At 43.5% G+C, this 27,138-nt stretch overlaps 1 protein-coding gene across 1 annotated transcript in view; it reads right to left on the bottom strand.

The window, feature by feature from the left end:
• The window catches only part of POGLUT1 (protein O-glucosyltransferase 1), a 937,534-nt gene that overhangs the window by 691,982 nt on the left and 218,414 nt on the right, over positions 1-27,138 (bottom strand). The window contains exon 4 of the mRNA XM_044072938.1: positions 22,837-22,972. Within this exon, the coding sequence (XP_043928873.1) occupies positions 22,837-22,972 (136 nt within the window). The remainder of the gene's footprint in view (positions 1-22,836; positions 22,973-27,138) is intronic.

The following is a 27,138-nucleotide window of genomic DNA, read 5'->3' on the forward strand; positions in this document are numbered from 1 at the left end:
GATTTTCCCATGATGTTCATCGTGTTTCACTGTTGCAGTCATTACACTTGGGTTATCCTGCTGGCAGGCTACCCGCAGTCGGCCTGAATTCCAAAGTCCTGGTCCGGCGTCGGTTGGTGTCACCTCTTCCCTGAAGTCAGTGTGCCAGGGGTATATAAGATGCAGCCGACGCCATTTTCTTCAGTCTTTCTTGCCGCGCGGTGCCCGAAGCAAAAGCAGTTTGCAAGTGCCGGTCGGCAGACTCCTGAGATTTTTGAATTTGAATTTCAGATCCGAAGTCTTCAATAAAGCTAAGTACCCCAATGGGGAAACTTTTTCTTGCTCCAGTCCGATGTCAGTAAAAGTTAACAATTGTATTTCTTGTGGGAAGCAAATACCTCATGAGGATTTTCATTCTTACTGTATTCCTTGCCTAGGCCCTGACCACGACGTTGCTAGTTGTCGGTTTTGTGCTAGATTAAACCAACGCACTATTAAGCATCGGTTCGATTTCGCTTTTCATTACTTTGGCCGAAGGTTTAACTATATAATGCCATCGGACCAACAGACAACCGGAGTCCATAAAAAGCGCAAGGACAAAGAAAAAGACAGGCATCCAAGGTCCAAAACCGACGACGAAGCCTCTTCTAGGCCAATCGCCGGTTCACCGGTTTTCAGTGAGGTGCTTCCGCAGCCCCCGACACCTGCTACCTCAGAGCCACAGGCCAACTCCCACGTGGAGACAGCTAAGCCTCTGGAAACTCAAGGTATTGGGCCTACGGAAACAATTCCCTCAGATGGGTCCAGAGCTGCTGAGCAGGCATCGGCTTCTGAGGGTGTTTTTAGACCTACACAGCTTACTATCAAGACCTCTTCAGCAGCCAAGGCAAAGTCTAAAACACCTTTAAAGACAAAGAAACAAGTACAGCATTCTCCTGGACAGTCATCCATGCCACAGAAACAGATGCTCAAAATGGCCGAGGACCTAATTACTTTGATCAGGCTCCCATACCCCTCCTGATAAAAGGCCTAGGCAAGACACTGACTATGACACCTCTGACCAGGTTTCTATTTCTTCTGATTCCTCTTCAGAACAGGGATATTCTCTTCCTCCCTATGAGGACTCTAATGCTGAAGAATCTATCCCTTCAGCCTCTCCTCCTGAGGACTACTCTTTTGGGGAAACCCTGCACACCATGAGGAAACATTTCCAGTGGGAGAGCCAGGATTATTCAGAATCCAAGAAAAGGCTCAGAGACTTTATTTTATTGCCTCAGCACAGGCCTCTTGCTATCCCTCCTGTACTAGATATTGTTGATTATGTTTTTTCTGAATCCAGTTTGACTCCTGATTCTTTGCCCCCTGCACCAGTTAAGCCAGATAGGTACTACATGGTTCCAGATTCTCATAAATTTCTTTATAAAAACCCTGCTGCTGATCCAGAAACTATTTCTCAGGGTCCCAAAGGGGTCAAGGCGTCCACTGCAAAAAACATGTTCACTCTGATAGGGATTCTAGAGCACTGGACAGATGGTGGAAAAAAGTTTACACCTCTGCTACTTTAGCTGTAAGGGCTTTAAACTGCCAGTTTCACATGCACAAATATCAACAATACCTAATGTTTTTGCTAAAACAGAAAATGCTTACAAGCTCTGAATGTCCTGAGAACAAGGAAATGCAGGATTTATTGCATGCAGCTGAACAAGTGGGAAAGCATACTTTGCAAGGTGGCTTTGATGCATTAGAGGCATCTTGCAGAGCTGCAGTTACAGGTTCTGTCATTCGAAGGCATGCTTGGTTAAAAGAACAGAGTTTACCTGATCATGTTAAAGCAAAATTATTGGATACTCCATTACAGCATGATACTTTGGTGTTAAGGCAGAAGAGGTGTTAAAGAAAATGGTGGATAAAGCAAAATCAATGCAGACAGTAAAGGATTTCTTACAGGTTCAGCCACCTAGATTTAGCAGGAACTGGCCTTTTAAAAATTGGTCCTTTCCAGTGTCAGACAGACGCCCAAGAGGCAGATCTCAGCCCCAAGGCTCATATAGACCTAAACAATGGGGTGCTTCAGCCCCCAAAGGCGGAGAAGACAAATCACAACCTTATAGGAAACAGTCCCAATGACTTTTCTCTACAAATGCCAGGCACTTACCTTTTGGCAGCACCCTTAGGGGGAAAACTAGCACTTTTCTCACAAAACTGGTACATGATCACCCAGGACAAATGGGTACTGAATATTGTTTCTCAGGGTTATAGGTTCCACTTTCACACCCTACCAAGGTCAAAAGGTATGCCAGACCTGCCACAAAATCAATGGGCAGAGGCACAAAAACAAATTTCGGCTCTCATGGACATGAGGGCTATTCAAAAAGTACCACAGCAAGAACAGGGGCAAGGATTTTACTCAAGACATTTATTGGTACCCAGAGAGGATAAAGCCTGGAGACCAATACTGGACCTGTCTATTCTAAATACTTTCCTGGATGTTCCAAAATTCAAAATGTTGACACTGCAGCAACTTCTACCTATGCTGGGCAAGAAGACTTGGCTAGTTACTTTGGACCTCAAAGAGGCATACCTGCATGTCCCAATCAGACAATTTTGCAGAAGATACCTCAGATTCATAGCTGGCTCAATGCATTACCAATTCTCTGCACTTCCCTTTGGCTTATCTACTGCGCCCATGGTCTTCACAAAATGCCTGGCACCAGTAATTGCATTTTGCAGACAAAAAGGAATTCAAATATAGCCCTATTTGGACGACTGCCTTATTCAAGCAGAGAGCAAGAACATTCTACTAAAGCATCTGGCATTTGTAAAAAGATTACTAATTTGCCTAGGGTACACAGTAAATGAAAATAAATCAAAACTAGTGCCCTCTCAAGAGATAATATTCCTGGGTGCAAGCTTAAATACAACTGCCCAGATGGCTTATCTCATGCCAGACAAACAAAGGCAACGGACTCATTAGTTTCAAATTATGGCAACAAAGACCCAGCTACCTACAAGAAAAATTCTGCAGGCTTTGGGCTTCATGGCATCCTGCATCCTACTAATTCCATATGCAAGACTGCATATGAAGAAGCTACAATGGTATCTAAAAAGTGTTTGGACTCAACATTGCCACAGCCTGGAAACAATAATAACTCTTGTTCTCTGCCTGCAACAGGAGTTTCGATGGTGGGCACTGGCCTGTCACCCCAACAAGGGACAGCCTTTAACTTCACCCACAGCCAGTCAGACACTAACAACAGATGCATCGGATTATGCCTGGGGGGGCACATATGGCAGGAAAATATATTCAGGGCACGTGGCCCGCGGACCAAATGCATCTTCATATCAATCAAAAAGAGATGCTAGCTGTACAGAATGCCCTGACAGCCTTCAAGGATCTACTACACCCAGGACAACTATTACTAAAGATGGACAATACTACAGTTATGTGGTACATAAACAAGCAAGGGGGCACACATTCCTACCCCCTCTGCAGGCAAGCCGTGACTTTGTGGAACACAGCGCTGACCTATCAAGCACATCTGCAGGCACAACTCCTGCCAGGAAAGAAAAATACTCTGGCAGACGAACTAAGCAGAAACCTCATGGACTCTCACGAGTGGAAACTAGATCCACAGGTCTTCAGCATGATAACAAGGAAATGGGGATGCCCAGACATAGATCTTTTTGCCTCCCCTCACAACTGCCAACTACAAAGATTCTGCACAAGGACTTATCACTCACAAGCATGGAAAGTAGATGTTCTATCATTCAGCTGGAAAACCCTAACAGTTTATGCCTTTCCACCACTGCCTCTCCTTCCCAAGGTACTCCTAAAAGTCAGACTAAGGGAAGCCAAAAATGATTCTGATTGCCCCAGACTGGCCACGCCAGCACTGGTACCCAATCCTAAAGAGCTTGTCTCAAGGCCCAGCCTGGACTTTACCTCAAATTCCTCATCGTCTGACTCAACAAAACAATAAGATCCTGCACAGCCAACTCAGAACCTTAAATCTGGCTGCATGGCAAATAATATAGCCACTCAGAACACACCTCTCTCTAAAGCTATTATGGATGTCATTTTGGAAGCCAGGAGGCCCAGCACCAGGAAATCTTATGCAGAAAAATGGAAGAGATTTTGTGCTTGGAATCAGGCACAAGGACTTGAACCACTTGTTCCAAATATTCCTCAGATTTTACAATACCTAACTAAGATGCTGGACTAAGGCCTATCCTTCTCATCAATTAAGATTCATGCCACTGCCATTTCAGCTCATTACAATACGGAACCTCCTATTTTCTCACATCCACTGCTAAGACAGTACCTCAGAGGGGCAAAAAACATAATACCCCCAAGGAGAGCACCGATACCTGCATGGGACCTCAACTTGGTCTTGGAGAAGCTCACACTGCAACCTTTTGAACCAGCCAATACAGCTGACATAAAATTTTTATCATGGAAAACTGCTCTGCTCCTAGCAATAACTTCAGCAAGAAGAGTCTCAGAGTTACAGGCATTAATGGCAGTGGATCTTTTTATCATTTTTCATCCGGACAGGGTTTCTCTAAGGACAAACCCAACATTTATGCCAAAGGTAGTATCCAGTGTGGCTCTTAACCAGACCATTCATTTGCCAACAGTTTATCCAAATCCCCAGAATAAAGGGGAGAGACTTCTGCACTCTTTGGACATACACAGGCAGCTACGCTTCTACTTGGACAAAACAAAAGCTTTCAGAAAAACTGAGCAACTGTTTGTAGCATATGCTGCAGGATCACAAGGAAAGGCTATCTCAAAGCAGAATATTTAAAAATGGATAGGACACTGCATTAGTTTCTGCTATGTACAGCATGGCAAGTCAGTGCCTAAGAATATTAGGCCACATTCTACCAGGGTAGCAGCCACTTCAGCAGCCTTTCTCAGAGGAGTACCAACCAAGGAACTTTTGGAGGCTGCAACTTGGAGTTCAGTGCACACTTTCACAAAGCATTATCACTTACCTCTTTACTCTAAATCCAGAGCAGGCTTTGCCACTGCAGTTCTGCAGGGCCTCATGGCCACTCCTAATCCTATTTAGACCCAGCCGCCCTACCTCAGCTTTGGGATTCAACAACAGTGAAACACGATGAACATAGTACAGTTGTGTACCTACCATAAATGTAGATGTTCAAGTGTATTCACTGTTGCAGTCCAGGTTACCCATCCTCCATCCCCCTTTCTTTGCTGGGACTTATCTATACTTCTCTATCCTATACAACCTATGTGGTGTATTTGCTTGTAGATGAAGGTATTGTTTTTTTATTTTACTGTATGTTTTTATAAGCAATATGTATTGCCTACCTTCTTGGGGGCACCTGACATCTGGGGCAAGAAAAACTGAAGAAAATGGCGTCAGCTGCATCTTATATACTCCTGGCACACTGACGTCAGGGAAGAGGCGAGAGCAACCGACGCCGGACCAGGACTTTGGAATTTAGGCCAACTGCGGGTAGCCTGCCAGCAGGATAACCCAAGTGTAATGACTGCAATTTTATTATATATCCTGCACAGTATTTAGTAGTACCATACAAAAATACAAAGTGACCACCCCTTTCAATCCATCTTGCTGTTTAAAAAATAGTAACTCTCCTAAAAACCTTAACTTTTAAACAGGACCACCCAACACTACAACCTGTGAGATGCACCACTTTAGGCAAAATGGAGGAAGCTTTTCTCCACCCAAGATTGTGCTAAACAGTCAAGAGGAGAAGGTTAACACCCACACTACACCTCAACATCCACTCATGCATGAATCAGCCATCCCAAATAGAACCAAAATGCTCTCATCCAAAAAAAGGAAGCCAATCTGGTGGTCCCCTGCCATAAACAAACTTTACAACAAAAGGAAGAAACTTTTGCAGAAAAGAGGAAAATCCCAGGATGCAAAACTCCCTTACTAGCCTCAGTAAGAAACTGAGATGCCTCATAAAATCCTCCAAAGCTAGTTACGAAAATAAAATTGCCAAAGATTCCAAAGACAACCACAAAGCATTCTATAACTATGTCAAGAATCTAAATGGCAATGCTCAGATCTGCTCTGAGCTAAAACAGAATGGCATTAAATATACTGATCCGAAGGATATTGCCAATATCCTGGCAGATCGATTCAGTGCCAACTTCACCCCCTCTCACCCCTAAATGGCCCATCTCAATACCAGAAGATTGCCAAATTCCAGTAATAACGGCCACACAGGTACAAAACGCACTCTCTAAAGCCAAGAATACAGCATCCATGGGACCAGATGACATCCCGGCTGTGTACTACATGAACTACAATATGAACTGGCACCTCACCTAAGTGTCATGTTTAATCATAGCCTCACCTCAGGTTTCGTGCCCACTGAGTGGCGCAGAGCTACAGTTATCCCAATCCACAAGGGGGATCCACCTTGGATCCTGGAAACTACCGTCCCATCAGTCTGACAAGCCTTATCTGCAAGGCCATGGAGCGTATTATCATGGAACTTATAAACAAAGACATTGGCAACCTTCAAACACTGGACCCCACCCAGTTTGGGTTTGTGAAGTGGCGGTCATGTCTCCTGAACCTGATTGACTTCTTTGAATCAGTCTCCAGAGCCATGGACAAGGGTAAGGTGGTCCACACAGCCTATCTAGACCTTGCCAAGGCCTTTGACACCATCCCCCATTCTGGAATCATAGATAAACTTACTAAGTTGGGCATTAATCCCTATGCCACCCAATGGGTTGCTAAATGGCTTACTGATAGAACCCACACTGTAAAAGTAGCCGACTCCAAATCCAGCTCCAGACAAGTGACAAGTGGAGTACCTCAGGGTTCAGTCCTGGGGCCGCTCTTGTTTGGCATCTACTTCTCTGAAGTACAGGTCAACACTAAGGGACTCTGGCTAACAAAGTTTGCAGATGACTGCAAACTGGGAGCGATTATTGAATCCCCAAATGATGCGGTTACTCTACAAAAGGGCCTTACAGAAACAGATACTTGGTGCCAGAGCCATGGGCTCAAGCTCAATGCCAAGAAATGTATTGTTATCCCCTTTGGGAAAAAACATGTATCCATGAATTACCATATAGGTGGCAGTACACTAAACACAGAAAGTGTGATAAGAGACTTAGGGACACAGGTGGACAGTGGTCTCACCTTCGATAACCACATCGCCACAACAGTCAGGAAATCCTTCTATGTGGCACACCTCATCACGAAGGGCTTTTCATCCAGAAAAAAGGAGGTCATTGTCCCACTGTACTCATCCCTCATTAGACCCATTATAGAATACAACGCCCCATTTGGTATGTACCTCTCAAGACATCTGCAACAACTGGAAAGGCCTCAGAAATACCTCACTAAAAGAATCACAGGCCTAAAGCAGATGCCCTACGCTGACCGCCTTAAAAACTCCAGCTATACTCTGTCATATAGTCTACTCAGAGGCGATCTCTGCTTAACATACAAGGCCATGTCCAACCCAGAGCTGTTGGACATGCTACACTTAAAGAAATCCCAATCCCTCAGAGCTACACGCTCCAGGGATCTAAACCTTGTCATCACAATAAACAAAACATGCTGGAGGGATAGGTTCCTGACCCAGAGACTCCCCAGACTCTGGAATAGATTGCCCATACATGTCAAGCAGAGTGCCTCTTTGGACCTCTTCAAGAGGAACCTTGACGATTGGATGGGAGAAAGGAAATTCACCCCAGGGATCACGTCAGTCGCCCTGCTAGACAGGGGTCCAGGAAAGTAAATAATGTGGGAAGAAATAGCCAGGGAATTGTTATGGCTAGGCTTGTATAGGCCCTAGGGCTGATAGCCTAGTACCAACCTATGAACCTATGAACCTATGAGAAGGTCCATTGAAGGATAGCAAAATGTACTCTGACAGCAGACAGCATCTTCCCATCCTGCTTACTTCTGGTCAAAGTGGCCTTAACCTTAGGCCCAAAAACTGTAGAGCCATCAAAAGAGGTATTAATAAAGGATGTTTTGAAGCAGTCTGCAAAATTACACAGCCCCTTCCAAACATGGCGATGTACTGCAATGCCAGTGGCGGGATGTGCCATCAGTCATGTTAGAGAACAGACACATGGACACATTAACAATAGACTGTAAAGTGGACATTTGACTCTACAAAGTCTTTTGAGATGCCACAGTCTACTAAGCCTTAATTACCCTTGAAACTTCTCTGACACAATGTCACGCTCAAGTCTGGTCAAGTGAGCAAGATAGTTCAATGCCCTCTGTACAAACATGGCTGAGGTGTAGGATTGCTTCCCCATTCAGTCCAGCACCCAAGATTCCTTATTTGAGTGATGAGCCTAGGAACTCTCTTCTGAGATGCCCTTTTTGGCAGTTGCAGCTCTCCTCCCACAAACTGCACACACAGCTTGACCCTTATTCCAGTGTTGCCAGTCCTTGGGATGGACAAGGATCTTGTCTGACTGCTTAGGGATCGGTCCCATCATATTGGGCTACTTCCACACCTTCCAAAACACCAGGCCAATGAGGCTGTCTGGAGAGGGAACCACCCAGGATGTGGATGGACCCACCAGGAAGGCTTCCAAAAGTACAGACTTCTCTGGAGATGGGGCTTCAGCAGTCCAACTCACATGCTGGTAAAGACTGCCAAAGGAGGTGCCTTGTGGGGGAGGGATTTTGGGGACCCCTCTCTTTCCTTGAGGTCAGTATCCTCAGTGAGGTACTCTTAAAGAGAATCCAGGTGCTTCCTTTTGTACCGCCTCTTGCCCTAAAACGCCCTGCCCTGGAAAGTCGGGGTGGTGGTGGAAGAGGCCAGGGTCACTAAAGGAAAGGCAGACTGGAGACCACCTGGGGTGAGCTGTCCTGGAGCAGGTTGAGGCATGTTCACAGGCACAGATGTCGAAGATGGAGTGATACTGGCTGCACCTGACCACTCCTTCTCTTGACAGGACAACATCCTCTCCCCTATGTCAAAGGCAGAAACAGAAGCAAGCTGCCTGGAGCTAGTGGACCTAGGATCTGAAGATTCAAAGGATGCACTGAACTCTGAGGCCACTCTAGCCTGCCCAAATGCTGAGATCAACCCCTTGGACCTGACACTGAAGCTATGCCTCTGAGAGTCAGTAGGGCCCTAACACACCAGAGCCGAACTACTCAAGGTGACGGCTGCCGTTGAGGTACAGGTACCTGTCGGTGTCAACGTCTCAAATCTCAGGATCCTCAGACCTGAGGGCTCTGAAACTGAAGGACAGATCAGAGAAGGAGAGATAGGCAAGAAAATGGGCTGAACACCCACAGCTCCAGCGGGAGCCGAGGCAGGCAAAACTCACAACTGAATTTGCGCCTTAAGAAATTTCCTCATCAACCTGTCCACTTCGAACTCAGAGAGGCTCTGGGAGGACCTGGCAGAAGAAGCTGCTGACTCTGGCCTGGAGTGGTGCCTGGGCAAAGCCAGAATAGGAGACTTGGGGAGAGGACCCGCCGACTCCGGTGAGAAGCGTGGAGATCGGAGCCGAGGGAAAGCTGAAGTGGAAGGGCAAGTCTTAGTTGGCGATTCTCCTGCAGCGGCTGAAGCTCTATCAGGAGACCGCTTCCATTTGTCCCTGGCCTTGGCCTGTTCAGACACTTTCTTAGAAGTGGGTTGAGACCCTGAAATGGACTCCACTGAAGATGCAATGGAGGAAGGCAGAAGACCCCTGGCAATTAACTTATTCCTCCTGTCTATAAGCGCATGCTGACTGAAGCTCGCACATATAGAAGAGGAGGACTCTAGGTAAGCCACACCTAGACAAATCACACAGAGTGTGGGCATCAGAAGGTGGGATTTTATGTCCACACTCTGTGCACTCCTTAGAGCCTGCTGGGTTAGAATCAGCCATAGCAGGACCAACCACAAAAGCACTACAGGAAAAGGGAAGAAAGGAGAGAGAGAGAGAACCTACTTCTAAGCTCTTCTACAATAACTAAACTTTTTTTTTTTTAAACTAACTAAAGAGTAGGATATAGAAAAGGAAGATAAACAGAAAAAGCTGAAGCACTTACGTACCCAAAAAACACTGAAAATTTCCCTGGAAGGAGTTCAGCAATTGACCCCGTAGCTGTTCAAGCGAGTGGCGAATGAGATCTGAGGGGTGGAGGAAGAGTGGGGCATGACAGGTAGGAGAGGAGGAGCTCAGCTTTAGGCTCCAAGGCTGGAGTATATGACCGAGTTGGATCCAAGAACAGATCCAAAACTCACAGGTTGAAGACTAAATGAAGACAACAACTTCAGATCACACCTGACTAGCTACAGGGAGCAAAAGCTACCTTTGTAATGAAAAACAGGGCATAAAAAAAAAAAACAACTCAGCACAGACAATAGAAAAACCCTACACATGACAAAATAATTCTCAATGCCTTAGCATAAAACCAAAATGTAGCATTAAGCCAACTGTGACTTGTAAGAGAGGGAAGGACTAAAATATATTAGGTTACAGTTGGAACTACCTAATAGGTTCATAGGTGTTTACTAGGCTAATGGCCACAAGGGCCTTTTTAAGCCTAGCTACACATCTCAAATCTCTGACAAGTTCTGATACCCTCGATAAGTGTAAGCATGGGCCTGTGAGAAGAACCACTTACAGGTTACCTGTATTCATTAGAGACACAGGTACCAAACTGGGGATGAATTTCCGGTTTCCCATCCAAATGTCCAAGTCACACTTGAATTGGGCTAGGAAGGAAAGTACAGTTTTGTACCTACCATAAATGTAGATGTTCGAGTGCTAATACAGCTGCAGTAATCACAGATGGGTTTTCTGCCGTCAGGCGGTCCCTCGGTCAGCCGAATTCCAAAGTCTTGGTCCGGCGTCGGTTGTCGTCGCTTTCTCTTCTGACGTCAGTGAGGCCAGAGTATATAAGACACAGCCGACGCCATGTTCTTCAGTCTTTCTTGCCCCAGATGTCAGGTGCCCCCAGAAGGAAGGCAATACATAAATTATGCTTATATGTGTATACATGCAATGCAATATAATCCAAAATCAGTGGTTGCAAGCAAATAAACCATAGAAGGATAACCCAGTCAGGTTGTATGAAGAGGTTGTTAGGCCCCATGCCTTTACCAAGTGGGGAAGGAGCGAGCGAACCTGTACTGCAGCTGTATTAGCACTCGAACATCTACATTTATGGTAGGTACAAAACTGTACTATGTTCATCGTGCATACAGCTGCAGTAATCACAGATGGGTAGAGTCCCAAAGCTACGCACAGGGTGGTAGGTACTAGGAGGAACTGGGTTGAGCCAGAATGCCCTGCAAAACAGCAGTGGCAAAGCCTGCTCTGGTTCTGGAATATAAAGGCAGGTGGTAGTGTTTTGTGAAGGTATGTACAGAACTCCAAGTGGCTGCCTCCAGAATATGTTTGGTATGAACTCCTCTGAGGAAGGCTGTAGAGGTAGCTGTGGCCCTGGTGGAGTGTGATCTGATACCTGTAGGAACAGATTTCCCATGATAGGAATAACAAAACCATATGCAGTGGCCTATCCACTTTGAAATAGTCTGCTTGGAAACTGGCTTCTCTTGAGCCCCTACAGCATAGGACACAAAGAGTTGTTCTGATTTCCTGAAGGACTTTGTTCTGTCCAAGTAGTAACGTAGCTGCCTATGGATGTCTAAAGAATGTAGCAGCCTTTCCCCTTTGTTTTGAGGATTGGGGTAAAAGGTAGGAAGGTGTATGGCTTGATTTAAGGCTACCCTGGATACCACTTTAGGCATAAATGATGGGTTGGTAAGGGAAACCCTGTCCTGATGGAAAATGAGAAAGGGCTGTACTGCCATGAGGGCCTGTAGTTCCGAAACTCTACGAGCTGAAGTGATAGCCAGAAGGAAGGCAGTTTTCCAGGACAAATATTGCAAATCTGTTGAGGCAGCTGGTTCAAAAGGAGGCAATGTTAATTTTTCTAGTATGTAATTAAGATCCCAGGCTGGTATTGGTTGTTTCCTTGGTGGTCTAATATTCTTAGCCCCTCTGAGGAACTGTCGTAAGAGTGGGTGAGAAAATAAAGGAGGATCCATGTTGTATTCTGCAGAAATGGCTGAGGCATGGATTTTTATGGAAGAAAATGAAAGTCCACTGTTCAGCAGCTCAGCTAGATACTGTAATACCTGAGGCAAGTTCAGTTTTCTAGGGTCCTGGCCTTTTTTCTCATTCCAAGAACAAAACCGCTTCCATTTTACGGAGTAAGCTTTTCTAGTAGATGGCCTTCTGGCCTCCAAAATGACATCCTGCACCTCCTTGGAGAGTAGGGTCTGTTGTGGTGTTAAGGAATTTTCCATGCAGTGAGATTTGAGTGTTTTCAGCTGACTGTGGAAAGTTTTGTAGCTGTGCTGAGTCAGCAGAAGAGGCATTAGAGGCAGGGACCAGGGAGGAGTATGTGTTAGGCTCCTCAGCAGTGGGTACCAGTGTTGCCGTGGCCAATCTGGAGCAATCAGTATCATCTTCGGTCTGTCTGCTCTTGCTTTCAAAAGTACCTTGGGCAGAAGAGGCAGAGGTGGGAATGCGTAAACTGTCCATGCTGTCCAACTGAATGAAAGGGCGTCCACTCTCCAGGCCTTTGGATGAAAGGTCCTCGAACAAAACGTTTCCAATTGATGATTCCTGTGGGAGGCAAAAAGATCTATGTCTGGCCTCCCCCACACTTGGGTTATTTCTGCAAACACCTGAGGATGTAACTTCCATTCGTGTGGATCTGTCATATTTCTGCTTAATTTGTCTGCCAGCGTGTTTTCCAATCCTGGCAGGTACTGGGCTTGAAGTTCGATTTGCCATTCCAGAGCCAAGTTCCAAAGAGTCATGGCTAGTCTGCACAAGCGGTATGAATATGTTCCTCCTCGTTTGTTTATGTACCACATTACTGTGGTGTTGTCTGTTCTTATCAGTAATTGCCCTGGATGCAGGAAGTCCTTGAAAGCTGTAATTGCATTTATTACTGCTAGCATTTCTTTTTGATTGATGTGAAGGTGCTTTTCTTTTTGGGACCATTTGCCCTGGATGCACCTGTCCGTCATGTGCGCCCCCCAGGCGTAATCTGAGGCGTCTGTTGTGATAACTTGCTTTGCTTGAGGCTTGCAGAATGGGAGGCCTGTGTTTGCTTGACATGCTTGGGCCCACCATAGAAATTCCTTTTGCAAACATGGGATTATTGGTATTATTGTTTCCAAACTGTGACTGTGTTGAGACCATAGGTTTTTTAGGTACCATTGAAGTTTCCTCATATGCAGCTTTGCACATGGGATTAAAAGAATGCAAGATGCCATGAATCCCAGAGCCTTCAGGATTTTCCTTGCAGTAAGCCTGGTACTTTTTGCTAGTATTTTAAAGTAATGAGATAGTTGCCCCTGTTTTTCTGGCATAGGATAGGCCATCTGGGTGTTTGTGTCCAAGTTGGCACCCAGGAAAGTTATTTTCTGAGATGGTGTTAGCCTTGATTTCTCTTTGTTAATTGTGTATCCCAGAGAATGCAATAACCATGTCACATATGCCAGATGTTCCAGAAGTATGTGTTTGCTGTCCGCTTGGATCAGGCAGTCATCCAAATAAGGGTAAATTTGTATCCCTTGAAGTCTGCAGTAGGCAATCACTGATGCCAGGCACTTTGTGAATACTCTGGGCGCAGTAGATAAGCCAAAGGGCAATGCAGAGAATTGATAGTGGATTGAACCTGCAAGAAATCTGAGGTATCTTCTGCAGCTTTGTCTGATTGGGACATGCAGGTATGCCTCCTTGAGGTCCAATGTTACCAGCCAAAACTCCTTGCCCAGCATGGGAAGAAGTTGCTGTAATGTGAGCATCTTGAATTTTGGTGCAGTAGAAATGTGTTTAGGATGGATAAGTCCAAAATGGGTCTCCAGTCGGTTTCCTTTCCTTGGTACCAGAAAAGTCTTGAATAAAAACCTTGACCTTGTTCGTGAGTAGGTACCTCTTGAATAGCTCTCATGCTTATGAGCTTTGAAATTTGTAGTTGTGCCTCTGCCCTTTGATTCTGTGGCAGGTTTGGCATGCCTCTCATTTTTGGAAGAGTGTGAAAATGAAATTTGTAGCCTCTGTTTATAATGTCCAGGATCCATTTGTCTGTTGTGACAATATGCCAATTGGCTGCAAATAATGCTAGCTTTCCTCCCAAAGGTGCTGCCAGCTGAGACGTGCTTGGCATGGAAATGAGGGAGTCATTGGGTTTGCTTCCTGTATTGTTGTGCACTGTCCTCGCCACCTCTTGGTGCTGGAGTTTGCCATTGTCGTCCTCTATATGATCCTTGTGATTGCCCTCTGCCCCTTGTGCGTCTGTATCTACCTCTTTGGGGCTTGTCAGTAGCTGGAAAGGACCAGTTTTTTGAAGGCCAATTTCTGCTAAAACGTGGTGGTTGGACCTGTAAAAAGGCTTTGACAGTTTGCATAGATTTGACTTTTTCTTCCATTTTCCGTAGTATCTCCTCAGCATTAGTACCAAACAGCACATCCTTTTGTAAAGGAGCATCTAGAAGTTTAGCTTTGACATGATCAGGCAAGTTTTGTTCTCTGAGCCAGGCATGTCTGCGAATGACTGATCCTGTAGCAGCCGCTCTACTTGAAGCCTCTAGGGCATCATAACCACATTGTAAAGTGTGTTTACCCACTTGCTCTGCACTATGCATCATATCCTGTAACTCCTTTAAATCTGGTTGTTCAGGTTGAGACATTTTATTCCTTAATTGTGATAACAGGAACTGTTGATATTTAAGCATATGAAACTGACAATTTAAGGCCCTCATGGCTAGGGTGGCCGAGGTATATACCTTTTTACCCCACCTTTCTAAAGATCTTGACTCCCTTTCTGCAGGAGGTGGATTCTTGGCAGTGGAGGCCTTCAATCCCTTGGGGCCTTGTGAAATGGTTTCAGGGTCAGCATTATGGCTTTTGAAGAGAAATTGGTGAGAGTTGGGTACTCTGTAATACCTATCAGGTTTGACTGGTGCAGGAGGCAGAGAATCCGGGTTAAGGCAAGCCTCGAATAAACATAATCAAGTATGTCCAAAACAGGGGTATCACCAGAGGTCTGTGTTGAGGTAACAAAAGAAATTCCCTAAGCCTTTTCTTAGAATCTGAAAAGTCTTGACCTTCCCAATGGAAGTGTTCCCTCAAGGTGTGCAAGGTTTCCCCAAAGGAAAAATCCTCAGGAGGAGATACAGAAGGGATGGACTGTTCTGCATCCGAATCCTCAAAAGGGGAGTAAGAGTGTTCCTCTGCATCAGAATGTTCTGATAAAATGGATCCCTGATCAGAAGAGGGAGAATCTTCCTCCACTCTGGGTCTCTTGTCTGGAGCCGGTTGAGAACCTCTGATAAGAGTAATTAAATCCTCAGCCATTTTAAGCATCTGTTTTTTAGGCATGGGACTTGGAGATGGGCCCTGTGCAACAGGCCTCTTGGGGTGCCTAGCTGCTTTGGATTTAGTAAAGGCCTTAATAGAAAAAGAAGATGAGGGTCTAAAGACACCATGGGTGGAGGTGGACCTGTCCACATTAGTAGGCTCAACATTAGCAAAGGCTTCGGTGGTTGTAGTCTGGGAAAGGGCCGAGGTCCCAGCGGTCTCGGGTACAGAGGACACCGCCAAAGGAGTGTCGTCGGTAGTCAGGGACTGCAAAGGCGTCTCGCTGAGAACCGGACCACGTGTAGCCTGTTTTGGAGTGGTGTCGGCGGGGACCGTGGGCCTCGCGTGTTGGTCCTTTTCCTTGCGTTTTTTGGACAAAACGGTAGTCGGAGTGTCCGACGACATTTTATAATCAAAAGCTTTACCAAAATAGTGTTGGGCGAACTCTGCCCGACGCTTAATAGTGCGTTTATTGAAGGTAGCGCAAAAGCGACAGCCCGAGACGTCGTGGTCTGTGGTGTACCACAGGGCTCAGTCCGGCATCTACTTTTCCCAAGTACAGCAAACACAGGAGGGTTTGCAGATGACTGCAAACTGGCCATATAGAAAAACACATCTGACACAGATATCCTTCAGAAGGGTCCACAGAAGCGGATAACTGGTGCGTTAAATGCCAAAAATGCATAGTCATACCCTTGGAAAAAACAAGGTTACCTAGCTGCAAATAGGTGGCAATCCACTGAGCACAGAAGAAGTTATCAGGGACCTGGGGACCCAGGTTGATAGTAGTCTGTCATTACCCACCCCCATGTAGCTAAAGTAGTTAGGAAGACTTTCACATTGCCCCACCTATCATGAAAGGGATTCTCATCTAGATCAGGGAGGTCATAGTCTCTATACTCATCACTCATCAGACCAATGATTGAGTACAATGCCCACAAAGTTCCTCACCAAAGGATAAAGGGTCTCAAACATCTGTCCTGCTGCCCGACTGAAAGAACTCAGCTCTATTCAGTCGCCACCGCTTGCTCAGAGGTGACCTTTGCCTAACATACAAGGCCATGTCAAACCCAGATTTGATGAATATGCTTCACCTCAAAAATCTAGATCCATCAGAGCCACAGGGGGGGAGACTTAAAACCGACACCGGCTATTAATGGGGCGTGCTGGAGGGATAGATTCATCACCCAAAGACTCCTATGCTGTGGAATAAAATCGGTATATGTGAGGCAGAGCACCGCTGGCCTTGTTCAAGAGAAATCTTGACCAATGGATGGGGATTACCTCAGTGTCACTGCTCAACAGAGGCACAGCAAAATAATGGGTATAGTTCCCCAAAAAAGGGTGCGCGAAAGCACAAAACTATGGGCTAGGCTTGTAAATGCCCTCGGGCAGATAGCCTAGTATGAACCTATGAACCTATAAACAAGGTATGCAGAGGGAATGGAAATACCTTATGCGGCATTTGCTTCCCACAAGAAATACAATTATTAACTTTTTCTGACATCGGTCTGAGGCAAGAAAAGTTTCCCCAACGGGGTACTTAGCTTTAATGAAGACTTCGGTTTCCAAAATTTTCGTAATTCAGGAGCTGGCCGACCAGCACTTGCGAACTGCTTCTGCTTTGGGCACCGCATGGCAAAAAAGACTGAAGAACATGGCGTCGGCTGTGTCTTATATACTCTGGCCTCACTGACGTCAGAAGAGAAACGACGACAACCGACGCCGGACCAGGACTTTGGAATTCGGCCGACCGAGGGACCGCCTGATGGCAGAAAACCCATCTGTGATTACTGCAGCTGTATGCACGATGAACATCTCTACTTCACATGGTTGGGGAGCCTGTTCCATAGACGGTGTAGTCTCTGGGATCCATACCTCTCTCTCCAGCAGGTCTTATTTATATCACAGGCAAGGTTTAAGTCTTTAGAATGGATAATTTTGGTGCTTTTTGTTTTGTCAATATGCAGAAGGTACATCAGAATGGAGTCTGACAATGCCTTGTATGCCAGGCAGAAATCTCCCCTCAAACACCTGTAGGAGACATAATACAGGGATAGGGCCTTGAGGCAGTCTGCACAGGACATTTTACTTATGCTCTGTATTCTTTTAGTGAAGAGCCTCTGTGGACATTCCAGTTACTGGATATGCCTGCTTAGGTACATATCAAAGGGGGCATTGTACTCAATGACAGGTCTGATGAATGCCGAATACAGTGGAACAATGACTTCCTTGGACTTCGATGCCATACCTTTGTTTATAAGTTGCGCAATATAGAATGATTTCTCACCACTGTAGACATGTAATGGTCAAAGGCAAAATTACTATCTATGTGTGTCCCTAAGTCCCGGACTACTGGGTCAACTCTAAGGGGTGTGTTGTCAATACGATAGTTAACAGGGATGGAAGACTTCCCAAAGGATGCTATTATGCATTTCTTTGCATTTAGTTTTAGTCCATGGCTCCAACACCAGTTGTTTGCCTGTGTCAGTCCCTCCTTGAGAGCATTTGTGATAGTGTGAGATTTGTTGACAGCTCCTAATGTGCAGTCATCTGCAAACTTAGTCAGCCAGAGACCACTGACATTGGCCTTGAATTCTGAGAAGTAAATGCCAAAAAGTCCTGAAGGATTCCACTTGTGACTGGCCTCTTTGTAGAGGTGGACTCCCCAATTATAACTTTCTGGCTCCTGTCTGTGAGCCAGTTGCCTATGCACCAGGTGACATACGGGTTTGTACCCAACCTCTTGAGTTTATCAACAATGCCTGATTAGGTTATTGTGTCAAATACCTTGGCCAGGTGAAGGTAGGCAGTGTGAACGATTTTGCCCTCATCCATTGTTTTGGTGACCCCCCCCCCCCCCAATTAGGAAAACAACCATAAAAAATTTCTCCAAAGCCAACTTCATGCTTCTTAAGACAGAAGTTGCAAACTACACGACACCCATGCAGATGGACAATAGAGGTACGACTGCTCAATCCTACATAAATGCACTTACAGGAGTGCATGAATCGTGCTATCCCTAACAGAACCAAGATGCTATCCTTCAAAAAAAGGAAGCCAATCTGGTGGTCTTCTGCCATAAACAAACTCTACAACAGAAGAAAGAAACTGTTGCAAAAAAGAGTAAAATCCCACGATTGGAGGAACTCCCTGGTCAGCCTCATTAAGAAGCTGAGATCCCTCATAAAATCCTCCAAAGTTAGTTATGAAAACAAAATCGCCACTGATTCTAAAGACAACCGCAAAGCATTCTATAGCTATGTCAAGAATCTCAATGGCAACACTCAGATCTGCTCTGAGTTATGGCACAATGACACTAAATATACAGAACCAACTGATATTGCCAACATCCTGGTAGATAGGTTCAGTGCTAACTTTACCCCCCCTCTCACCCCCTAAAGGGCCCATCTTTATACCGAAAGAATGCAAAGTTCCTGTAATTATGGCTGCACAGGTAAAAACCTCACTCTCCAGGGCCAAGAACACAGCATCCATGGGACCTGACAACATCCCAGGCTGCCTTCTACATGAACTACAGAATGAACTGGCATCCCACCTAAGTACCATGTTCAATCATAGCCTCACCTCAGGCTTTGTGCCCATTGAATGGTGCACCGAGACGGTTATCCCACTCCACAAAGGGGGGGGGGCCACAACAGACCCAGGGAACTACCGCCTCATTAGCCTGACGAGCCTGGTCTGCAAGGTCATGGAATGTATCATCATGGAACTCATAAAAAAAAGACATTGGAGATCTCCAAACTCTGGACCCCACACAGTTCGGGTTTGTAAAAGGCAGATCATGTCTCCTAAACCTGATAGACTTCTTTGAAGCAGTCACCAAAGCCATAGATGAGGATAAGGTGGTTCACACAGCCTATCTAGATCTCGCCAAGGCATTCAACACCATCCCCCACTCTGGAATTATAGATAAACTCACTAAACTAGGTATAAATCCCTATGTCACAAGATGGGTTGCCAACTGGCTTACTGACAGAACCCACACCGTGAAAGTAGCAGACTCCAAATCAGACTTCAGGCCAGTGACAAGTGGAGTACCACAGGGTTCAGTCCTGTGTCCTCTCCTGTTTGGTATCTACTTCTCTGAAGTACAGGTTAACACAGAAGGTCTTTGGCTAACTAAGTTTGCAGATGACTGCAAACTAGGAGCCATAATCGAAGCTCCTAACGATGTGGACATCCTACAAAAGGTCCTCACTGAGACAGATGCCTGGTGTCAAAGCCATGGTCTCAAGCTCAATGCCAAAAAGTGCATTGTCATCCCCTTTGGTAAAAACTCTGTACCCATGAACTACCACATAGGCGGTAGTCTACTTAACACCGAAAGTGTGATAAGAGACCTTGGGACACAGGTGGACAGTAGTCTCTCCTTTGATAATCACATCACCACAGTGGTCAGGACATCCTTCTACGTGGCACACCTCATCACAAAAAGTTTCTCATCCAGAAAAAAAGAGGTCATTGTTCCCCTCTACTCATCACTCATTAGACCCATTATATCACTCATTAGACCCATTATAGAGTACAACGCCCCTTTTGGTATGTATCTCACAAGACATCTACAACAACTGGAAAGGCTGCAGAAATACCTCACAAAGAGGATTACTAACCTCAAACAGATGCCCTATGCAGACTGACTCAAAAAACTCCAGCTTTACTCTGTCACATATCCCCTACTCAGGGGCGATCTCTGCCTAACATACAAAGCTATGTCAAACCCAGAGCTGTTGGACATGCTCCACTTAAATAAATCTCAATCCCTCCGAGCTACACGCTCTAGGGACCTAAACCTTGTCACCACAATAAACAGAACATGCTGGAGGGATAGATTCCTGTCCCAGAGACTTCCACACTGGAACAGACTACCTATCTATGTCAAACAGAGTTCCTCATTAGCACTCTTCAAGAAAAATCTTGATGATTTGATGGGTAATAGAAAATTCACCCCGGAGATCACCTCTGTGGTTCTGCTTGACAGGGGCACAGGAAAATAATTTTCTTGGGTGGCGAAAGCCAGGGTACCTTTTTGGCTAGGCTTGTATGGGCCCTAGGGCCAATAGCCTAGTACCTACCTATGAACCTAAAACACTTGTATTCAGATATGAACACAAATGCTCAATCTAAGGCTGAAACAACAACCATGAATCCTGCAGTTGTACATGCTACCTCCTCTACCACAGGAAAAGCTGTTTATAATGAATTACTGTTCCTGTTCATATTCTTCAAAAGGCACCTCTGAAACAACTAAGTGGATCCATTCACAAAGATAACTCTCCAGAAGGAAAAGTGGTTCAGAAGTTTCCTACTGAGGGTCATGCATCACTGACAGCAAACTGACCAAAAGCATCAGCTACCAGGATCCTCCTACAAATTCTCACCAGATGTGTCACTGTAAACTGGGCTGAGTTCAGCCTAAGAAACGTAAGGAAAAAAAAATGAAATACACCACACCAAGGTCTTCATCAAGGAAAGTGAGATACGGGGGGACTGGGGAGATATGTGCTGCTACGGTAAACAGACAGGCATGCTAGAAGTCAAGCAATACTATTTCAGACTAACAATGTTGTTACTGTCTAGGGATACAAATAGGAACAACAAGCACGTTTAACAGTCTGCAAATTCAATGCAGCTGGCTGCAGTGAAGAAGTCAGGAAAAAAATCCTTCATGACCCAAACTACAGGTATTCACAACAGCTGACAGGCATTATGTGAAAATGCTGGGTAATGATTCAAGTCTATAAGGAAGCACCAAAGACTTAGTAATTAAGTATGATAATGCAACATTTAATTCTGTTTCACAATGCTTGGTTCCTTGATTCACTTCTTGGCTGTGATTCCTTACGTGTGGAGTTAGCATATCATCCTTCATTCCCAGTTTTTTTGTCAAGGTCTCCAAGTTCCTCCCACACTTCAAAAACTTGCTGGTAGCTGGAATGGCAATGCACAATCAGATACTAAGAGTGTGTTTGTGCGCTTGTCTGTCTATCCGTCCATCTGTCTGTGTCACATAATGACAGCTGATGTATGCCTTATGCTCACTGCCTGCCAGCAGAGGGTAACTGCAACAAGAATATGGCAAAGCAGATATAGAAAATGGACAGACTTAAGTCCTCCCACTTGAAAACATTACAAGTGTAAGTGTCTCCTGACAATACTTGTGCACTGAGAGGCAATCTCCCCATTCAGCAAATGCATATAGTTTCTTATATTTCAGAAATTGCATAAATCCTTTCATAGATAACTTGCGCAATGAAGTTCTAATGGCTTTTAGTAAGGATGGACTTAATTTAAGCCTTCAGTTTTTGGGCAGTGTGCAGAAAGACAAACAGAATCCACAACCTACCTGTTTTGTGTCAGCACAATCCTTTGCCTATTAAAGCTGAAAAAAAGAGCCATAAGACCCCTCTAAAAGGAAAGGAGGCAAAATGGTGGATAGTTCTCTAGTGCATGAACTGAGACTAATAGAATCCAATGTCAGAGACCACAGTATGGTCATTAACCCCCCCTAGAAGTTTCCAAATTGGGATCAGGGAAGAACTGACTAGGTTGCAGAAAGGCAAGAGTATATACTGAGGTTCCAAATATGACTGCACCTGCCAGAGACTAAAAAAAGTTTTCTTAGTCAAAGAAGAGATTTAGAATATGCTGAGGCCATCACCAGAAGAATAATGAGGTTATGTTCAAACATATCTTAGTAACCCCAAGACTAGTGCTTCCAGTTTTCCTTTTTTTAAAGATTGCCCATTTTTGATGATGTGGAAGCCCCGATCTGGGAGATGAAAAATGTCTAAAAACTTTGGACTTCAACTTAGTCTCTTAGTCTTTTAATTTTCTTACAGCAAACAACACTGCTTGCCTGCTGCAGTGAAGGCTTTTCAGAAGAAATAGGCCTACAGTGTTATTAGACTTTCCTGAACAAGGAAATGTGCTAGGAATGTGGCTCTTTGCTGCTGATATGTTAGAATTTAGAATTTAAGGGCACTTCAACTTTTCTACAGTCTTATTCAAAATAATGAAAGCAACATAGAATTTGTTCATAAGCATGAAGCTCTTTTACAAGGTCAAAAATAGCAGGAAGATGCTAACAGCAAACTGACAGAATGAGATGGAGATAGTGGGACACTACATCCCTTACAGAAGCAAACCATGTGTGTTCCCATGAGGGGAGGAGTAGGATGCCCTTGATTCCTGCTGTAAGAAAAACGTAGTAGTCTGTAGTTCTTTGAATGTCCATGCACTACCAATTGAAAATACTTTTTAAAGTAAAACTTGCATGATGTCTACAAGCATTCCAACAAACCCTAATATGCTTTCTTATAACATCTGCAAATAATAATGCTTTAATTGCATCAAATTAAAGGTAATAGTAAAAAAAGTTTCACTTGCTATGAAAGGTTCTGTTTAAATTATGTACTTCACTTACAATGGCAGAACCACATTAGATTATTTATCCTTACCTTGCTGAAGGAAAATACAGGCAAGACTGGCTGCATCCATTTTGGGACCTGTGGATAATCACGAACATTGACTACCAATTCCATGTCTGGAAGAAGGTCAATAATTTCCAAAATAAAATGCTCCACTCCACTGCATCTGCAAATTACAATAAAAAAACTGCTGAAATAAAAACAACTCCTTTACAAGGAATATTATTCTTAACAGATATACAATCATTTTTGTCCTAGTTCTCTGGCATAAGACAATAAAATTGACAGGCTAAATCTGTGGTCCCAATCATCTTAGGATGTTAGCTGTAAGAGCTATGTAGATTCATCCAAAGGACAGTGGGATAGAAAACATCTGAAGAATAGAATTTGGAGCAGTTATCTACAAGTATGGAAACTTAAGAAAGCTAGGTTGAACTAGCTGGGCCCTTACAGATAGGCAACCAATCTTTTGGGAGAAATTACTTCAAGGAGAGAATGCAATGAGTTGGGTAACGGCTAACCGGACTCTGGATTTTGGAGAAGGAGACTATCAATTTAGTCTTGGCATCTCTATGGAATAACTGTAAAAGAGGCTTATAACTACTGAAGGGGAGAGTCCTACTGGAAATAATTAAATTACTAACAGAATCTACAATTAACCAAGCCAGTGAAAAAAAGAATAAGTAAGTTGCATCAAAGAAGGAACATAAAAAATGGCAAAAAGAAAAAGAAAGAAACTTAGGGGTCTAGCTTATTGGCACAGAATGGGAAGAAATTTGTTTCCTCCCAAAAAAGTTCAACAGGGACAGGAAATTCTGGATATATGGGTGGAAATGCCTGCACAATTATATTTATAGACTGGATAGATTGAACAAAATGCACTTGGGGTGAGCCCTCAATGTCAGAGATATAACACAGGAGGTAAGGGGGATTGGGATAATTTCTGAAGAACTAAAAGGCCCATAATCAATGGTATGATGCTTGAGGATCCTACCACTGATTATGGGCCTTTTAGTTCTTACAAGAAATGGGGTACATATAGGTGTACCAATTTCCCCCAATGCTGGATGGTACTGGAAGGGGACCGGATTGAGGTTAATTCTAGCATTTTTAGGCCCAAATCTCACAATACTTGTAACACCATGGGAGTTGTATATGTGGATAAATGTCTCAAATGTAAACATTTTTACACAGGAAAGACCAAAAGGAAATTTAAAGAGGGGTTATATGAGCATGGGTTAGATATAAGAAAGGAAGATTTAAAAATGCCCTTTCTAGATATACTGTCAATCATCCAGACCATGCTTTTGGATTTTTTGTCCTGGAATGTGTGCCTAGGGATTACCAGGGGGGGGGGGGGGTGCCGTGGGAAGATATATTGGAAGCCAAGGAATTATCCTGGCAATTAAAAGTGAATGACATGGTCCCACCCGGTCTTAATGATTGTTTATCCATTTCTAGCATACTTGGATTAAAATCTTATGTTGTTTACAATGATCTTGGAAAAGTTCAATCTTGGTCTACTTACGAATGTCATGTTGAATTAATTTATTCATGTGCCTTTAAGGAATGGGACATTTTAATTGTTATTAATTGGTTTGGAATTTTCATTGGATAAGTTTACATGGGGAGGGGTATTTAAAATGTGGTGCTTGTTTGAACTGTTTTAAGATTCTGATGAAGTTTTTTATGAAAGCGTGCACTAAATCTGTGTTTCTGTGGAGTTTTGTAGAATTAATTTTAACAATATCAATTCCCGTTTTTTTGGTCACCTTTGTGTTAAGGTTATGACATTTTTGTGTTTGTTTGTGGTGGAGGTGGTTAGGCAAGACACTCAATGTTTACCTTTTATGCACTCGTCAAAAAGCTTATCTTAATTGTGCAGCTCTACTTCCTTCATTTACTCTGCATAGTGTAACTGAACGCAGTACAGTCAAAGAATTTAGGGAATTCATACTAAATCTTAGCAGTCTATTGACAAATTCTCCTTATTCCACAGGAAAGCAATCTCAGAATTAGTATGTATAACTATCATAGGTTGTAGTAGCAAATGAAGCCATGAAATTCCTGAAGGGCTACTTCTCTCTGAGGATAAAAAGCATGGGTAAAACTATTGAATTACTCAGCGAGAGCTGTTGCGAGTACAACTGCAATTTGAGATGGAATTTGACTAAGATCATTAAAACTTCCTGTAAGCACCCCTCCCCCAAACCCTGAAGCCAATGCTCAGACATGCTCAGAAAGCCAGACTGAAAATATAAACAAAGACCAGAATCAAAACAAAAAATCTCCAGTACTGTCCATTTAAAATGCCGTATCAGAGAAGGCCACTATGCAAAGTAATTCAAAATACAGACTGATGCTGACAGTGAAAAGTGGGTAATCACAGTAATGTTATAAGCTGATCAGAATGAGAACCACAGTAAACAATCTTCTCATGATAGGGATTTCTCTCTAGCCCTCAAAAATAACAATCAGGAAGCCAAAAGCATTGACTGTAAAACAAAATCATGCTAACCATGGCAGCCCCCTTTCAAACCATTTTGGGGTATAACAAATTAGAAAATAACAGCAACCACTTACTTTGATACAAAGACATTAGTAATATAGAAGAGTTCAAGACAGGCTGAAAAACATGTTCTTTGTTTTTTTTTTGGATGTGGTTATCCTTTAATAAGGCGTTACTGTGTATTGGCATTTCTAATCCTAAACTTCGACTTAAAAAAAAAAAAAAAATCATCTCCTCAGTTACTTGAGCTTTTACCCCCAACATTCGTCTGTCAGCTCAATACATTCCCAAAAACATTCCCTATTTCCTCTTCCTTCTCCTTTATATCTCAAACATCTATACACTACTTGGGAGAAAATCCTTTGAAATCGAATTGGGACATAAAAGTATTTATATAAGCACTTCTATGTAAAAAAAATCTTCAAGTGTCTGGACTTTGTCACATATTTGGGGGCCCTAAAATCCCTTCTCATTGGTATTTTGCATTCCATCTCTTAGTTCTCTTTTCCCAATCTTTTCTAAGCTCCGCTGACACGTTCTTACAGTTATCATACAATATTTTATACATACTGTTAATTATCCCTTGGCTCCTCTCAAATCTCTACCAAGGCTGGCCTTTCAGTGAGTACCTCTCTCTGATTATATTTGGTCAAGCCCTGTTAGGGCAGACAGTCTCGGACCTACAGTTCAAACACTTGCTTGGATCTGTCCTACTCAATTACTTTTCCAACCCGTTTTACCTGCTCCCAATACCTTGGTTTAATAGCTAATTTCTTCCAGTAACTTCCAGCTACTGACTTTGTGCTTATTTTTGTAACTTTTACTTCCACACACCCTTATTAGCAAAATGACCCTTTTTTCCATTCTTATACAGATTTAGTTTTTGTAGAATATTAATCACTACTTCATAAATATAATGTTCTATCTCGTTTTTTTGAATGTTCACCATTACTTTATAAATACAATGCTCTATGTAATATGTGCAATTGCTGCTATTCTTCTTAAGGGCTTGTATCCAAAATCCTAGTCTTTTTAATATTTTATCATCACCATTTTCCACTTTAAACTATACTCTTCTGCTTGTGTTTTGTGTGTGACACACATATACACACGTGTGTATGCATATTATATATATATATATATATATATATATATATATATATATATATATATATACACATATATATATATGGGTTCACTTTATAACATCGAAATACTGAAATGTCGAATTTCAGTATCTCGAAGCTATAAAGTCGAATGTTACAAATAGCGAACGTTTATAATCGCGAATTTGACGTATGTCGAAAATATGTCAAATTCGCGGTTATGAAGTTGCGCTACGTAATGTCCGGGTTTGTGTTTTGTTGGTGCACGGTGCCGTGTTTGGATGTAGGTGTTATGTCAGGTAAGTGAGTGTTTTGTAAGGGTTTTGAGTGGGAGTTAAGAGTGTGTGTGAGGGATTGGAGAATGTGCGTGTGTGAGTGAGCTTTTGTGTTGTGTTTGTGCGATCTCGGAGTTAGTATATATAAGTAGGGGGGGGTGCAGGGGTGCTTGCCCCCCTGCTTATGTGTGTGTGAGTTGTGTATGTGTGTTGTTTTTTTGTTTATGTTGTGATGTGGGTGTTGTGTTGTATGTTTAGTGTAGTGTGTGCGGTGTTTTGGGTTATGTGGTTTCGGTTTTGTTTGTCGGTGTTTTGTGGATTCGGTTTTATAGTCGAGATACTGAAATTGATATTTCAGCATTTCGAGGTTATAAAGTGAATCTATATATATATATATATATATATATATATATATATATATATATATACATACATACATACA

The sequence above is a fragment of the Protopterus annectens genome, chromosome 5.part1 (assembly GCF_019279795.1).
Source record: "Protopterus annectens isolate FY-2018-M chromosome 5.part1, PAN1.0, whole genome shotgun sequence".
In the NCBI taxonomy this organism is placed as follows: Eukaryota; Metazoa; Chordata; order Ceratodontiformes; family Protopteridae; genus Protopterus; species Protopterus annectens.